The sequence below is a fragment of the Sander lucioperca genome, chromosome 9, assembly GCF_008315115.2.
Source record: "Sander lucioperca isolate FBNREF2018 chromosome 9, SLUC_FBN_1.2, whole genome shotgun sequence".
NCBI classification, from domain to species: domain Eukaryota; kingdom Metazoa; phylum Chordata; class Actinopteri; order Perciformes; family Percidae; genus Sander; species Sander lucioperca.
In genome coordinates, this window is record NC_050181.1 from 3690486 (window position 1) to 3706089 (window position 15604).

Here is a 15604-nt window from a genome sequence, read left to right on the forward strand (position 1 = left end):
TCCGTTCTGCACATGCGCAAAATGTTCGCGCATGCGCGGTTGTACGAGGATTTACGACACTGCACGATCTGTTCCACGCTTCCGGTCGATAGCCAAGCTAACGTTAGTTTAGCTAACGGCTCATTCGGCTAACTGCTAGCTGAGACAGCATGTAATAACTTTAAAAGACCCTCAAAATAAAACTTGAAAATAAACGTTGACATATATAACAAACACCTAACATATATAACAGCTGTTACGTCAGTTCTACTTTACTTGTGCTCATTTAAAATACAATCACTCAATACTTGTCTGTATTGTTATTACTGTGAAGTCTTAATTTAGCTGTAGCCTGCTTTTCCCATTAAGTTTGAGTTAACGTTATTTTAGACTGAATCTAGCTGTCAGCCATAGGCTAGCGTGGAACAGATCGTGCAGGTCGTATCCTCGGTAAAACAGTATTATCTTGCGCATGTGCAGAACGGATCGTGCAGGCAGAACGGATCGTGTACCGACAGTCACCACAAACCCTTCTAGCTAGCGTTAGCTAGCGGCTACCTAACGTTAACGTTAGCTAGCGCTAGCTAATACTAGCGATTTCTAGTCAGCGACATATTTTGGGCTTCATTTAATAAACATAACATGTAGTAGGCTAGTACACAATCGTATATGTATTGTTTTGATTACAATGTGCAAAATAACTTTACGTTGCCTAATGTATATGTATTTCTATTTCTCACTGTTATGCTGCGTTCCAGGCAACCCGTAACTCGTATTTTCACAACCTTCTACCCTTGAAAGTGCCCTGGAACGGCAGTCAAACCCGTAACTTACTACTCGTGAACTCGTACCAGATCGTTGTACTCCCAGTTACAGTTTTTGACGTCACACACATAAACAACAATGTTGATGCTATACAGACGCCGGTGATTAACAGTGAGAAATATAAATATACATAAATAGGCAACGTAAAGTAATTCCGCACATTGTAAAACAGTACACATATGATTGTGTACTACTAGCTACAGGTTATGTTTATTAAATGAAGCCCAAAATATGTCGCCGAAACCGCTAGTATCAGCTAGCGCTAGCTAATGTCAACATTAGGTAGCCGCTAGCTAGAAGAGTTTGTGGTAACTTTGCCTGGAACGCTACCAAGTCGTGAGTTGTGACTTGATGTAGCAACTTACGGGCTAAAAATTGTGTCTGGAACGCAGCATTAATCACCGGCGTCTGTACAGCATCAACAGGGGTCGCCATTGTTGTTTATGTGTGTGTGACAAAAACTGTAACTAGGAGTACAACGATCTGGTACGAGTTCACGAGTAGTAAGTTACGGGTTTGACTGCTTGAGGTAGAAGGTTGTGAAAACACGAGTTACGGCAGGGTTGCCTGGAACGCACATGGATGTATTAAGAGGGAACGCAGCATACCCATAGACTGTATATAAGAATACCTCTGAGACTGATCTGTTTTCTGTTGCCAAGGCACAAACATCTCCTGTCGTGCGTGGAGCCCGTCACGTGGGGGCGCCGCGTTTCGCTCCTGGTCGTTTGTCATCCACCCTGTTGGAGGCAGAGATACCTCCTCACAACCAGAAAGAAACACGAGGGAGCTGAAGTGAGGGGTTTAGAGCTGAAGTGAGGGTTTAAAAGAGAAGAAGTACGTAATTCGTAGATTATTATCCCCCATATGCACCTGACAATCTGATATTTATGTAATGAAGGTATGAGAGACTGATGTTTACCGTGTCATCAACAGATCTCATCATCATTATGAGAACGATCAACGGCAGACACTGGTTGTGCTTCTTCCTGCTTGCCTTCCCGCTGTCCTGGGCAGAGGACACCAAGAAAGATGTGAGGAAGACTGAGAATGACACAGGTAAGGATTCAACCTCCTCTTTATTTATTTTTTTTTATTTTATTTTTTAAATAATGTTTTTAAATCATGTAAGTGGATTTGATTTGTTTTTTGTTGTGCTGTGATTGTGAGCCAGTAAAATTTCGTTTAAATGCTACACTGTGAACGAAAATGATGCAGCTCATAATATAAAGGAACATAATGACTGGATAGAAGAATATTTCTAGCATAGACTGATGTTGTTTTTCTATATAGTTCCCTTATAAAATGCATTTAGTCTTTAAATTGTTTTACAAAGTAACGTTGGTTAATAAAAGTATGAAATTAATATATTTGTAAGGAGGAGAGACAGATGTTAGGCTATCTATTTGATCATGGTTTAGTTTGTATTTAGAATTAAAATTTGAAAAAAAAGTTGGATTAATTAAAAATGAAACATTTAGAAAATGTCTTCAATTTTAAAATATTATCTTTGTCTTTTAACCAATCCTGCATATTATTGTATTATACCAATGCCCTGGTATGATTTTAAAATTTCTGAAGCTAAAAAGTTTTGGACAGCTGACAAATCATCCTGATTCTTAGCCTGAATGCAACCTGAGATCCACTGGTAGGTCATTACTGGCCATTCCTCGCTCAAACCTGAAAACTTAAAGGTCCCATGACATGGTGGTCTTTGGATGCTTTTATATAGGCCTTAGTGGTCCCCTAATACTGTATCTGATGTCTCTTTACCGAAATTCAGCCTTGGTGCAGAATTACAGCCACTAGAGCTAGTCCCACAATGAGCTTTCATTAGGACGTGCCATTTCTGTGTCTGTAGCTATTGAGGAGGAGAGGGGGGGTGGCAAGGCGGAGGGTGGGGCTGTGGCCTTGATCAACTGCCACTTTGCTCGTTTGAAAGCCATGATGTCTCTCTCTCATGGGTGGGCCAAATTCTCTGGGCGGGCAAAGCAGAGAAATGGGAGGTAACCTTGCTTGTTATGACCTCATAACAAGCAAGATTCCAGAACGGCTCATCTGGGGCCTGTTTCACAAAAGCAGAATATATAAATCCAGGATAACCGATAAAGCGAGGCTTGACCTAGTCTAATCTGTGCATCCTGGCTTGGTGCGTTTCACGAAGGCCAGGCTGAGGAGCGACTAGGTTGAGCCAGGCTGAAGTAATTCAGATAGATGCGCGTCCACGGCTTTCCTCAAAAGACCGCGAGGTCGATCACAGATTTACTGATGCCAAAATGGAGAATACACATTGTACATACTTTATACAGAGTGAGCAGCAGCTTCTTGTGGAAGTATGATGACGTGAAACACATTATTTGTATAAAAAGAAAAGAAACACGGCCGCTGTAATGAAACAGAGAAAGTGTAGCAGACGATCGCAGACTGACTGAATGCGTAAGTAGCCTAAATATATACATTAACTGACCACTGCTCTGAACTGAAACCGTCATAATCATTCCATTCAAGGATTAGGCTACTAATCATTTGCACAAATTAACAGTTGTACTCTTTGCCTTAAAAGTAAGCAGAAGATAATGTTACTCAGAAAATTTACCATGAAGATCAATTTTCTACAACGCTAGAGTATGATGCGTAAATATCTTTCGCTCTGTTTCTCCCTCTCTCTCATGGGCTATTATGGCATGGCATATTAACTTCCACTGCTCGGTTTTAATGCAAAGTGTACAACTGTTCGTTTTTGCAAATGACAAGGGACTCATTGAATGGTTTCAGTTAAGAGCAGTAGTTCATAAATGTATATTTTTAGACTATCATTCAGTCGGTCCGCTATTATCTGCCACGCTTTTTCTCGTGTTTTTATTTTTTTTTATTTTTTATAAAGGACGAGTTTCCTTCTCTACATATTATATGCCTTGCTCCCTTGTATATATGAACATAGAAAATAAAGACACTGAAGAAATGTGACTCTAAAATCTAGAAACTATAAAGATAATTAAGTGATAAATTCCATGCACACTGTAAACATGAATGGAACCGAGTATATTCATCAGTTATTTCCCCCCCAGCTAAATATAAGGTCAAAAACCATTGGGTGTCCTCTCCCTGTTGTTACATAAATGTACAGTAGCCTACATCACTAGATAGTTACTGGTCCAGTGAACTAAGACTATAATTTGGGAGGATTGTACAATTAGGATATGTTCTTTAAATTTAAATTGTACAATCTTCCCAAATTATAGTCTCAGTTTACTGGACAACACAATTTGTGTGCTAAGAATGACAAATACAATGCACATGGAAGAGGAACAAACATGATCCTTTATTGTTAAAGAATTAAAACAAAATGAATCAACTAAAATAATTCAAGGTGCATTGGTCAACTCTAGAAATGTACAGCGTTGTATGTATTGCCCTTAGTAACAGACTTCATTTAAAACACATTTGAAATTGTATCAGCCTTTTCTAATTATCTCAACAACTGCCATAATATATTCATCAAACGTCTAACAACAATATGAACAGCAGTCTGCATACAGCAATATAACAGTAACGATGACTGTCACATGAATAATTATTAAAAACTATTAAAAAAAATAATGGTCACAACTTTAAATAATAACAGTACTTAAAGGAACAGCAATATGCACCTGTTGTATTTTAATCCAGGCTGATAACAATAGGGTAAAACCACTGCTGGGTGATCAGAAAAGGCTCCAGGATTAATAAATCCTGAATGTTAGCCTGGTCGGGAGCAGGCTAGCTGCACAGAATAAATCTCCATGGTGATTTATGTGCCTCCACTTTCGTGAAACCGAGTCAAGGCTTAAATCATCCAGGATAACTGATAAATCCCGGCTTAATCCCTTATCTTGGTTTTGTGAAACAGGCCCCAGAGCTTACTTTTTCTCAAAGGCAGAACAGGATACCCAGGGCTCGGTTTACACCTATCACCATTTCAAGCCAATTGGGGACCATAGGCAGGCTGGGGGACCTCATATTAATGTTAAAAAACCTCATAAAGTGAAATTTTCATGCCATGGGACCTTTAAGGTGGGAAGAAATACATTTGAAGTCACTTTTAAAAACTATTTTAGACTTTCTTTTTATTGGTTTTACTGTTGTTTTTTTTTATTATGGTTAGTTGTTGTTGTTTTTACCCAAGATACTTTATCGACTGTACTGTACTGTACTCTTTTCTTTTAAAATTGTATGTGAAGCACTTTGCAACTTCTTTTGAAAAGTGCTTCATAAATAAAGGTTGTTATTGTTGATAGCATGTTCCAGTCCTGGGGGCTGTTTCACAAAAGCCGAATTTATAAATCCAGGATAACCGATAAAGTGAGGCTTGACCTAGTCTAATCTGTGCAGCCTGGCTAGGTGCGTTTCACGAAGGCCAAGCCAGGCTGAGGAGGAGCAACTAGGTCAAGCCAGGATGAAGTCATTTGGATAGATGGTGGTTTAGCAGGTATAATGTTTACCATGGTCACCTTAGTTAGTTAGTATTTTTTTTTATTTCCTACACTGGTTGTGGGTGATGGGAATGTTCTGCAGGTATTTAGTCCTAAACCAAAATATTGGATACATTATAATTTTGACCAGATGATAGCGCTAGATGAAAAGTCAGGATCACCAAGTTAATAACTCATAAAAAAGTTTATAACTCATATTTAGCAACATTGATGTCTGTTCCAAACTTCATGGCAATCTGTCCAACAGTTATCGAGACATTTCACCCAAAAACACAAATGTTAACCTGCTGGTGGCGCTAGAGGAAAAGTCTAGGGTCACCAAAGTCATTAGTATTCATCATCTGGGGGCCATGGATGTCTCTGTACAAAATGTCATGGAAATCCATCCACTGGTTGTTGAGATAGTTAAGTAATAGCAGTAGTTAAGTTGTACAGATATACTTGAACAGTACCATAAACATCACAATAAACTGGAACAGCAGAGCTGTCAACTACAAATATAACTCTTTTAACATACTGAAAAATGGATGTCACTTCATCCCAAACTTATTTGATGAGCCTTTTAATGTGAGCTTAATAGTTTCTATTTGATTCTCACTGTTATTCTAGCAAGAATGTGAGGGAGGAGATCACTTCCAGTTGATTAAACATCCTCCTGCACACTGAATGACAAATGATGCAGAAAGACAGGATGAAGGAGGGAGGGATCAAAAAGAAAACATTAAATACATTTTGTACAACCGCTTCTCTAGTAATATTTAATTAGGTGTTAAAAACTCTTTCAAGTAGTTAAATCAGGATGGCCATGAACCAAAGAAATAAGTCAAGAAAGCACAGACTCTATAGCTATAAATTCCACATATTAAAAATCCAGTTTATGTAAACGGGTGTTAGCACGCCAAGTTCTCTGGCAATGCACTGAACCTTTACCCGACTCCTTGTTGGTGGTGAGCCCATATGGTGGCAACCCCAACCTTGCCCCATGGGTGCTAGCACTGGCTTCAGGAGGGGGTCCCGGTTTCTTTATTTCCTGTGAGGTTAATCTTTCAATTTGTGGTCGAGTCAGACTGGTTCTTGAAGCTACTGCACCTGACAGTACAGCTCCCAGGGACACACAAACCCATTCACCACAATAAGATGCGGATTCCCAGAGGACAGGGAGGAGCTCTTGGACATCCAAGAAGCTCAGTGTAGAACTAGTGAACCATCACATTTAAAGTAGCCAGTAAGGCACTTGTCTTTTTTTAAGATGCCAGCGTCTGTTTTACATCATAATCCTATGGAGTAAACCGTGTTTTTATAAAAGTCGTTTTTTTAAACGCCTCCGCGACTTTTTTGTCTGTAGCTCAGGGCATCTTTTTGAAGTTGAAAAAAGTTCAACTTTTCTAAAAAAGAAAAAAAAAACGCCCTACGTCATCAAGCGCTTTTTGACAGCCGACCAATGACAAGCTGAGTAGCCAGACCTGTCATACTCGTTTTCATAACAACAAGAAAAAATGGAGTCGGAGCACAGCGAGTTATACGGTATGACCAAGTGCTCACTGTACAGGGAACTCGCTTTGTTTTATGTAACGTTAGCAGCACCGCTCTCTCTCTCTCTCTCTGTTCGTTCCACCGCTTGGTTTTATCTAACGTATAGCACCGCTCCACATAGCGCTCTGGGATACTGTAGCAGTATTATTATTATATAGTGTTGTTATAGCAACAAAAGACGCTCTCAATTCAATTCAATTTTACTTATAAAATCAAATCATAACAAGAGTTGTCTCGAGACACTTTACAGATAGAGTAAGTCTAGACCACACTCTATAATTTACAAAGACCCAACAATTCCAATAATTCTCTCGGCTGCTTTTTGGAACCAAAACGCTGGCAGCTTTTTTTTTTTTTTTTTTTACTACAAATGCGCTCTAGTCAACGTTTCCGTGTCAAAAAAGATGCCCTGGTATGTTTGACTGGAGGAAGACCCCAGAACAGAACGAGGCAACCTCTCTTTTGCAGGAACGCCCAGATCACATTCACACAATTACACATTCATACCTGGAAGCTGCCCACAACCACAGTCTGATCTGCTGGCCACTGAGCAGCTCCACTGGAGCAGTTGGGGTTAAGGGCCTTGCTCAAGGGCACCTCAGTGGTGGTAATGAGGGAGGGACAAGCGCTGCTCTTTCACTTTCCCCACCCAGATTTTATCCTGTCGGTCTGGGGATTGAACCGACGACCTCCCGGCCACCACTACCATGTTACATACATGTTTACTTCTCTTCTGAGGCAAAGTGCTGACCTGACAGTACAAAGAGAGGAGAATAAACAAGAAGCTTGTTGTTTGGTGTGAGACCAGAATATATATAGAAGGTCTCAAGAGTGTGGTGAGGGATTTTTCCTGGAAACTGAGTCATTATATAATAAGCCTTGTTTAATGAGTGTTTTTAACAGGAAACATTGATTCTTCTGTTATTTCCAACTCTAGTTTGGAGCCAAGCGAAGGCCAGACGACTGTTTGCGAGGCGAAACATTTCTCCGCCACAGGAAAGTAACACTCCTGTAAGCTTTCTTTGGTCCTCTTAAGGTGCCTTTATATTTCAGCAGTTGAATGTGCCAGCCAGTAGTTATCTGTCCGTGAATCTGGGGGGTGGAGCTGCCGAAGGGGGAATAATAATAATAATAATGTATACTTTATTACATTAAATTACAATGTTTTCACTCTGTTGTTATTATTATACACATTACACACAGGCCTGAATTACACACACATGCTCAGTACCTATACATGCACTAATGGAGAGATGTCAGAGTGAGGGAGCTGCCCATGGAAAGGCACCCCGAGCAGTTGGGAGTTCGGTGCCTTGCTCAAGAGCACCTTGGCAGTGCCCAGGAGGTGAACTAGCACCTCTCCAGCTACCAGTCCACCACCATACTTTGGTCCGTATGGGGACTTGAACCAGCGGTTCCCAACCCAACTCCCTACTGACTGAGCTACTGCCACACCCCAATTGCATTTGTTTGGCAGTTGAGTTCAAATATCAACAATCTTTGCGCAAAATTACTAACTGCATCTTTAAATGACAAGGCTCAATCTTTAGGGCAGTGTAAAGTTTTTGTATTTGTTGCACATGTGTCAATCCCAAGGGTCCATGGGGATTTTAACTATTTTTCCATTTTGTTGTGAGACACTTTATATAAATGATCTCTCTTGTTTCAGAAACACAAGTCAAACCTCATGTCCCCTGCACGTCGCTGCGGCCGCCTGATGGAAAGCTGCTCCGCCCACGTCCTGTGCTGCGACCCCTGCGCCTCCTGCCGCTGTCGACTCTTCAACACCATCTGTCATTGCTGGAGGATGAACCCCCTGTGCTTAAAGAAGACGTAAATGGAGCACAAAACCCACACGTGAACAGACAAAGCCCAGCACCAGGACATATACAGTGGAGACATGGGAATGAAAGGGTGAAGCCTGTATTTTTCAGTCTTCTGAGGCATGAATAAGAAAATACTCACATAAATGTTTACATAATATCCAAACACCCAACATACAGAATGTAGGTGTAACGTATGGGTGACGTATGCTTTTTCATGTATGTAGACAATCAACGTGTAAACTGTGTGTTGTGCCTTGGTTATTTCCCGCACTATTGCTGCTTTTGAATATCTTTATCACTTCTGCTCTCCTGCCATACTAACCTAAGCATGTGGTAACCCATAATAACTAGGTTTAGATTTATTTTTTTAACCTTACTGCCGTACAGACTAAATGTGGAAAAAAATAAAGCAAAATCATATGTTTTGAGCCATCAACAGTTAAAAACAGATAGTTCCGTTCCTATGTAAAAAAAATATGCATTGGAGAACAAATTTAAGTCCTGAAATGTGGACTTATTAATAATGTGGATTTATGAGTTAAACTTAGTTTATATTTTTGCTATTGAATAAATATAAGCCTATATTATCCTTGTTTTTGTGCTTTTCCTTATCGTTTGTTAAGTGGAAATATCCTAAAATGCATACTGTACATACATAAATAAATGTTGAATGACAAGTCACTTATATGTGGATTTATGAGAGGAAACCATGTTGAATTTAGGAAATATGAGACACAGCATCAAAACAATGCAAAACAAAGTAGTTATTGCAAATGTTTGCTGGCAGCTGTCTTGTGGATAAATAGGGACTTAAGCTGCTTTGTATTATTTTCCAGGACGACAATGTGGAAAGCCGAAAGATAATGAAGAAAAATCGTATGTGTAGGGGGCCAACTGTGTATCCAGGAAGAATGTGCATACACACAATGTTAGTTTGGGAATTCCAAAATAAAGCAGTTTTGCATCTCTTAAATCCTTGCCGGGCAATCTATGGTCCACATACAGTACTATATTACTTTGTCTGGGACACTGTCTGCTCCACTTCCGGTGGAAAGAGAAGGGTGTCTGATTGCAAAAATATGCACACCTAATTATATATAACAGTAGCTTTTATGTATTGATTAATCAAAGGTTCAGTATGTAAAGCCATGACCATAAAGGAGTTTAACACAACAAAGAAGTTTAAGACAACAAAGAGTGGTGTTAATAAAAAAAGTCATATTAAAATTTCAGTAATGTCTCCACAATGGAGCAACACATATAATTACAGAGAGCTGAACACATGTACTGTGTCTGATTATGTCACACTAAGTGCTCAAATCAAAAATAGTCATGCATATTTAAGGAAGCGTACATAAGGAATGGTCAGTGATTATGTCTCACATAAATGTGTCTGCAGGGAACATGATACACCACATTATCTGTGTTCTGCTGCCAGATTTTGCACAGATTCATTCTCACACATGCAAAATGTATAAAATGTATAAACTGAGATTGATACTGTAACTGTTGTGAGCCTTTCACGATGGAGAGCAGTTAAGAAGATAAGAACAACCCTTATTTATCCCTCAATGGGACATTTTTTACACTCTGTTGTTGTTACATCACTCACATAAGCCTAAAATACACACACATGCACACACAGGACCCATAGACATGCATTAATGGAGAGGTGTCGACAGGGCTGCCACATAGTCGGCGCTCCAAGCAGTTGGGGGTCACTTTTTATCTACTGTCTGTTAAAAATAGCCATTTTTTTCTGGGGCGACTCCATGTAGGCTGAGTCCTGGCAGCGGCCTGGGTTTGTATGTGACCCGTGGCCCTTGCTGAGTGTCATCCCCCCCTCTCTCTCCCCACCCTCCTGTCTATCTGTACTATATTATAAAAAAAAAAAAGAATAAAAAGCCCCAAAAAATAATCATAAAAATAAATAAATAAATAAGGAGATATTTCTCTCTCTGGGTAAAGAGTAGAGTACACAGAACAAGAGCTATCAACCTGTGTAGCCAGACTGAATGTACTTGAGAGCAGGAACTGAGACCACAAACACTTGTAGGGCAGCTATGGAATTTCTTGGTGTCAAAGAGGAAGGGAAAATAACTGCATGAATGTTAGTCAGAGAGGACATAATGCAGAAGTTACTGTAAAAAACAAAGACAGACACATTTGGACGAGGAAACAATACTTCAACTGCACCCTGGCTTGTTGATAGCTCATTTTGGCATCATGGCAGAGCTCAGTTTCAACGTGAATCATGGTTATCTGGAGGGTCTGGTTCGCGGAATGAAGGCCGGAATCCTGACTCGCACCGACTATCACAATCTGGCCCAGTGTGACACACTTGAGGGTAAGACTATTGTATCACACTGTATCATTTTTGGACAGATTTTAGTTAAAAAAAAGTCTTAGTAGGCTATAGTATGCTATAAAAATGTCATAAAAAAGTGATAGTTTGTCATAAAAAAGTCATAGTTTGTCATAAAAATGTCATAACAAGTCATAGTATGCGAATTGAGCTATCCCAGAATTGTATCTTTTTAAAGATTTCCGCTGCAGTGGAGTTAACAGGGATCAACATACCTAACCTTGAGTCCGTTTTTCAAGGAGATAACCAGAACCAGGCATTCCTTTCCGAGAGACGCATACAGTTCAAGTCAGTGCAAATTCGACAAATGACATGTATGTTTTAACTACAGCACTGTATCTTTTATCAGGACTGTTTAAACTTTGTATGACTCTGCGGTTGCATCTGCAATCTTTTATGCAGTAGGCTGCTAGGGAGCTGGGAGCACAGAGAGGGACAGGAAAAGGCTAAACAGACTGGTGAAGAGGGCTAGCTCTGTTCTGGTCTGCCCTCTGGACACCATAGAGGAGGTGGGGGAGAGGAGGATGTTAGCCAGGCTGGCATCAATCATGGGCAACACCTCTCACCCCCTACATGAGACTGTTCCCTGAGCAGCTCTTTCAGCAGCAGACTGCTGCACACTCAGTGCAAGAAGAAGCGCTACCGCAGGTCCTTCATTCCAGCAACAGTCAGACTCTTTAACACAACATCACAATGTAGCACTGCTAGCTGTTTCTGCAATATGAGCCATCACTGGGCAATATTCTGCACTATGCATATTTATTTATTTATCACTCTTTGTTACCTCCAAATGTGCAATATTTCATTTCTATTCATCCGTATATCTGTGTTTATATACTGTTTGTTTATATAAGGGCGTTTATTGTGTAAATATGTTTGTTTTATTACTATATATATATATACTGCTATAACTAATTATATTTTTCTATTTCTTATACTTTATGTATATTTTTTTCTCCTATGTCTACTTAATGTGTATTTGTGTTATTCTGATGTGTGTACATTTTTTTCTTTTGAGTTGATGTAGCACAGGAATTTCCCCAGTGTGGGATTAATAAAGTCATCATCAGCTGTAATGTCTTTAACAAGTACAGCCATGTGTGAATTATATAGGCAATTCACTTCTTCCTGTTTTTTTGTAACTACAACCTTACAGGTTACATTACGTAATGTTTTCCCTCTACTCTTCTCAGACATGAAGCTGCATCTGCAGAGCACAGACTACGGTAAAATGTTGTCTTCGTCTGAAGAGGATCTGACTGTGTCTATGGTGGACAGCAAGCTGAGGGAGAACCTGCTGACTGAATTCAGCTGCCTTCGCTCCAACGCCCTGCCTCCACTATCTACCTTCCTTGACTACATAACGTATGCTACATGTACTATATTATAAATTATACAAATGTCACATTTCCCGTATCTATCAATTTTTCTTGCTTATCTTCAAAAGACTGTTGTTTAGGTAAATATACATTTTCTTCCCTCTATTATGATAGCAGTCCATTACATTAAAAGAAATCTAATTTCACTAAACTTACTGTATGTGCTACCAGTTTCATAGTTTCTACAAAATAAAGGGGATGTAATATACAATGCCATGCAGGTGAATCCATTTACTCCGTTCTGTGTTACAGCTACAGCTACATGATCGACAATGTGGTGATGCTGATCACCGGGGCCCTGAAACAGAGAGATGTGGCAGAGCTCCTCCCGCGGTGTCACCCACTGGGAGCCTTTGACCAAATGGCAGCAGTGGGCATCGCTCGAACCCCAACTGAGCTCTACTCAGCCATCCTGGTGGACACACCACTAGGTAGATTCATCAGATAATCTGTGTTGAACACCAAAAGATGGTCAACTTTAGTGTAGTAACAGTACTAATATCCCTTCAGGCACAAAGTCATTGCAGGTCACGAGATAATTAATCATAACCTGTTTACAGTGGAAGTGGATTTTTTATGGTGGGGAGGAAACGTCTCTGAAAACCCACTTCCTCTTGGTGAGAGGAAATAAAGACAAAAAAATTGAGAAAAAATATGCTAATGGTTAGTCAACTTACAAACTCAAATCTTAGAATCCTTTCTTGTTGCACTGCTGTTGGCTGGGAGGAACAGCATTTTGTTTTGATGTATGTAAGTAGGGTGAGACACACAAGAAAATGAAAAACTAAATCTTTTTCAAAGTAAACTAAATGTATTTTTAATCTTGAATGTAACTGGCCAGCTATCCCGCTAAACACTAATCAACTGGGTTAGCGCTCGTCAGCTACAATAGCTCTCTGAGCTTCTTTCTATTTTTCTGGGCTTCTCCCTCCTTGCATTTTGTTCTCAGAGTTGTACCCCATTTTAACTTGAATTTCCACTGCATTGTATGGCACAGCACGGCTCGACTCGTTCTTTTTTGGTTTTCCATAAGTAAAAGTTCTGGATAGTACCTGGTACTCTTTTGGTACCACTGTGGTTGAAGGTTCCAATCGAGCTGAGCCGATACTAGAAGGTGGAGATAAAACACTGCACGCCACTGATTGGTCAGGGAGAACCGTCACGAGCGCAACATCCTGCATAAACAAGCCAATTTTGAACAGCCAAGCTATCGTCAGTTACGTTGAGATGAGTCAAACTGAACCTTGCAGTGGAAATGAAGCAATGAGTAAATCCACCGACCGCTATTCCATCATAATCAGTGGATTTCAAATTTTCAATTAGAAGTTATTTTAAAACTTGTCTGTCCAGGTCTTTAGTAAGTCAGAATATTTGACTTACGTTGCATGTTTTTATTTTTATCATTCATATTGAAGTTCTGGCAAATAAAAAAGTTATATATAATATCAGACTAATGATACAAACTGATGCCCACTGTGTTGTTGTGTCATAGCTCAGTTTTTCCAGGATGCTGTGTCTGAGTGCAACCTGGATGAAATGGAAGTTGAGATCCTCAGAAGCAAACTGTTTAAGGTGACTACAGGGTGACATAAGATGGCATGACTATCATAATTTACCATGATGCCTCTGTGTGTGTGTGTGTGTATGTGTTTGTGTGTTCATGAATTCTGGACTGTAGAGTTTACTACTGTGACACAACTTTTACAGCCTTTCCCTCTTTGTTAGGGGTTTTAACCAATGTTACAGACACTTAAAGCCCTTTTCATCGTATGATCAATATGTTTTTTCTTCAAAGGCATATTTAGAGTCTTTCCACTCTTTCTGCAAGACCATTGGTGGTGACACAAAAGATATCATGTGCCCTGTCCTCGAGGTATTATGACACTTTCCACTGGGCTGAATTTGTTGAAATTTTACATAGTATATAAGATAATTTTGTGAAAATGCTCTGTATGTATGTGTGCTGCAGTTTGAGGCAGATAGACGGGCCTTCATCATCACAGTGAACTCCTTCGGGACAGATCTCAGCTGTACAGACAGGAGTGCATTGTATCCATCTTGTGGCAAACTTTACCCTGAAGGGCTGAGCCTGCTGGCCAGGGCAGAGGACCACGAGCAGGTCAAAGCAGTGGCAAACTGTTACCCAGTGAGTCAAATCACATGTTTGAGGACTCCTTAACAAGGGCTGCTGTGTCGTTACTGCAGTTAACTTAAGTCATACTGTGCATGTGGTTAACATATAACTTAACCTCCCTGCAGGCATATAAAATCATTTTTGATGACCCTGAGCCAGGATCAGGTTTTAAGACTCTGGAAGACAGATTCTTTGAACAAGAGGTACTGTAAACTGTTCAAAGTAAATATTTTAACAAGTCAACCAGTGGGTGGATTGTTTTTTGTTTTTTTTACATTTCTGAAGAGCTAAAACTGCAAACAGTGCAAACACAATGCAAACATATTCTAAACATGATTCATGTGTAAACTGTTTTATCATAATTGTATGTAAACCTGTCTTTCTGTCTCTCTGAGCGGCTTCAACTTTCATCCTTAATATTTTCTCAGGTGAAGCTGAACACACTTGCTTTCCTGCAGCAGTTCCACTTCGGAGTATTTTACTCCTACATCAAACTGAAGGAGCAGGAGAGTCGCAACATTGTCTGGATCGCTGAGTGTGTCACACAGAGACAGAAGTCCAAGATACACAACTACATACCCATCTTCCAGGAAACAACTTAACTGAGCAATAAAGACAAATACATACCTATATTTAACATACAGTTGCATACAACAAGGTAATAAATGCACTTTATCAAAAACACATTTGTTGATCTCTTTATGATCCAAGTTTGGTTATGAGGATTAGTTACTAGGGTTGCGCTAAAGTCAGTCACAAATATTTTCAGTGTTTGCACTACAGAGCACAGAAAATACAAAAATGAGGCCTCATGATTAAGAATAAACTACTTGCTCTAGTTAGTGTTCACATTCACATTACTGGCACAATATCTGCATGTCTAAACAGGGCCAAGTTGTACATTAAATGAGGTATAACAATGTGTAACTATACAATAGAGTACAAAATGTAATACAAAATATAAGTGGTATAAAAGTGTAAATGTGTCAGTTTTAGCAGCTAACAGGTCATATATCACACATCTTTGCTCTTCATCAGCTTGTCTTCCCTTCATGCTTTCACTAAAACAAAAAGAAAATTGTAAAATATCT

General features: G+C 39.7%; 3 protein-coding genes across 3 annotated transcripts in view; 2 read left to right on the top strand and 1 right to left on the bottom strand.

Annotated features, from left to right (window-relative positions):
• Nucleotides 1-1487: 1487 nt before the first annotated feature.
• asip2b (agouti signaling protein, nonagouti homolog (mouse) 2b) lies at nucleotides 1488-9572 on the top strand. Its single transcript, XM_031294447.2, has 4 exons — nucleotides 1488-1641; nucleotides 1741-1863; nucleotides 7747-7820; nucleotides 8479-9572. Exons 2-4 carry the CDS (start codon nucleotides 1755-1757, stop codon nucleotides 8644-8646), a joined length of 351 nt encoding a protein of 116 aa, XP_031150307.1. The 5' UTR covers nucleotides 1488-1641; nucleotides 1741-1754; the 3' UTR covers nucleotides 8647-9572.
• Nucleotides 9573-10679: 1107 nt separating this feature from the next.
• LOC116046163 (V-type proton ATPase subunit d 1-like) lies at nucleotides 10680-15155 on the top strand. Its single transcript, XM_031294417.2, has 8 exons — nucleotides 10680-10982; nucleotides 12194-12365; nucleotides 12632-12810; nucleotides 13872-13951; nucleotides 14175-14252; nucleotides 14349-14525; nucleotides 14639-14716; nucleotides 14942-15155. The coding sequence occupies exons 1-8, from the start codon at nucleotides 10862-10864 to the stop codon at nucleotides 15113-15115; spliced, it is 1059 nt and encodes a 352-aa protein (XP_031150277.1). The 5' UTR covers nucleotides 10680-10861; the 3' UTR covers nucleotides 15116-15155.
• The window catches only part of LOC116046125, a 37730-nt gene continuing 37253 nt past the window's right edge, over nucleotides 15128-15604 (bottom strand). The window contains exon 74 of the mRNA XM_031294342.2: nucleotides 15128-15574. Within this exon, the coding sequence (XP_031150202.1) occupies nucleotides 15564-15574 (11 nt within the window). The 3' untranslated portion in view covers nucleotides 15128-15563. The remainder of the gene's footprint in view (nucleotides 15575-15604) is intronic.

Coding starts and splice junctions, on each gene's coding strand:
- asip2b (XM_031294447.2), top strand. CDS start 1,755: ATGAGAACGATCAACGGCAGACACTGGTTGTGCTTCTTCCTGCTTGCC. Junction 1,864..7,746: donor GAAGACTGAGAATGACACAG/GTAAGGATTCAA, acceptor TTCCAACTCTAG/TTTGGAGCCAAGCGAAGGCC. Junction 7,821..8,478: donor CACAGGAAAGTAACACTCCT/GTAAGCTTTCTT, acceptor CTCTTGTTTCAG/AAACACAAGTCAAACCTCAT.
- LOC116046163 (XM_031294417.2), top strand. CDS start 10,862: ATGGCAGAGCTCAGTTTCAACGTGAATCATGGTTATCTGGAGGGTCTG. Junction 10,983..12,193: donor CCAGTGTGACACACTTGAGG/GTAAGACTATTG, acceptor TACTCTTCTCAG/ACATGAAGCTGCATCTGCAG. Junction 13,952..14,174: donor TCAGAAGCAAACTGTTTAAG/GTGACTACAGGG, acceptor TTTTCTTCAAAG/GCATATTTAGAGTCTTTCCA.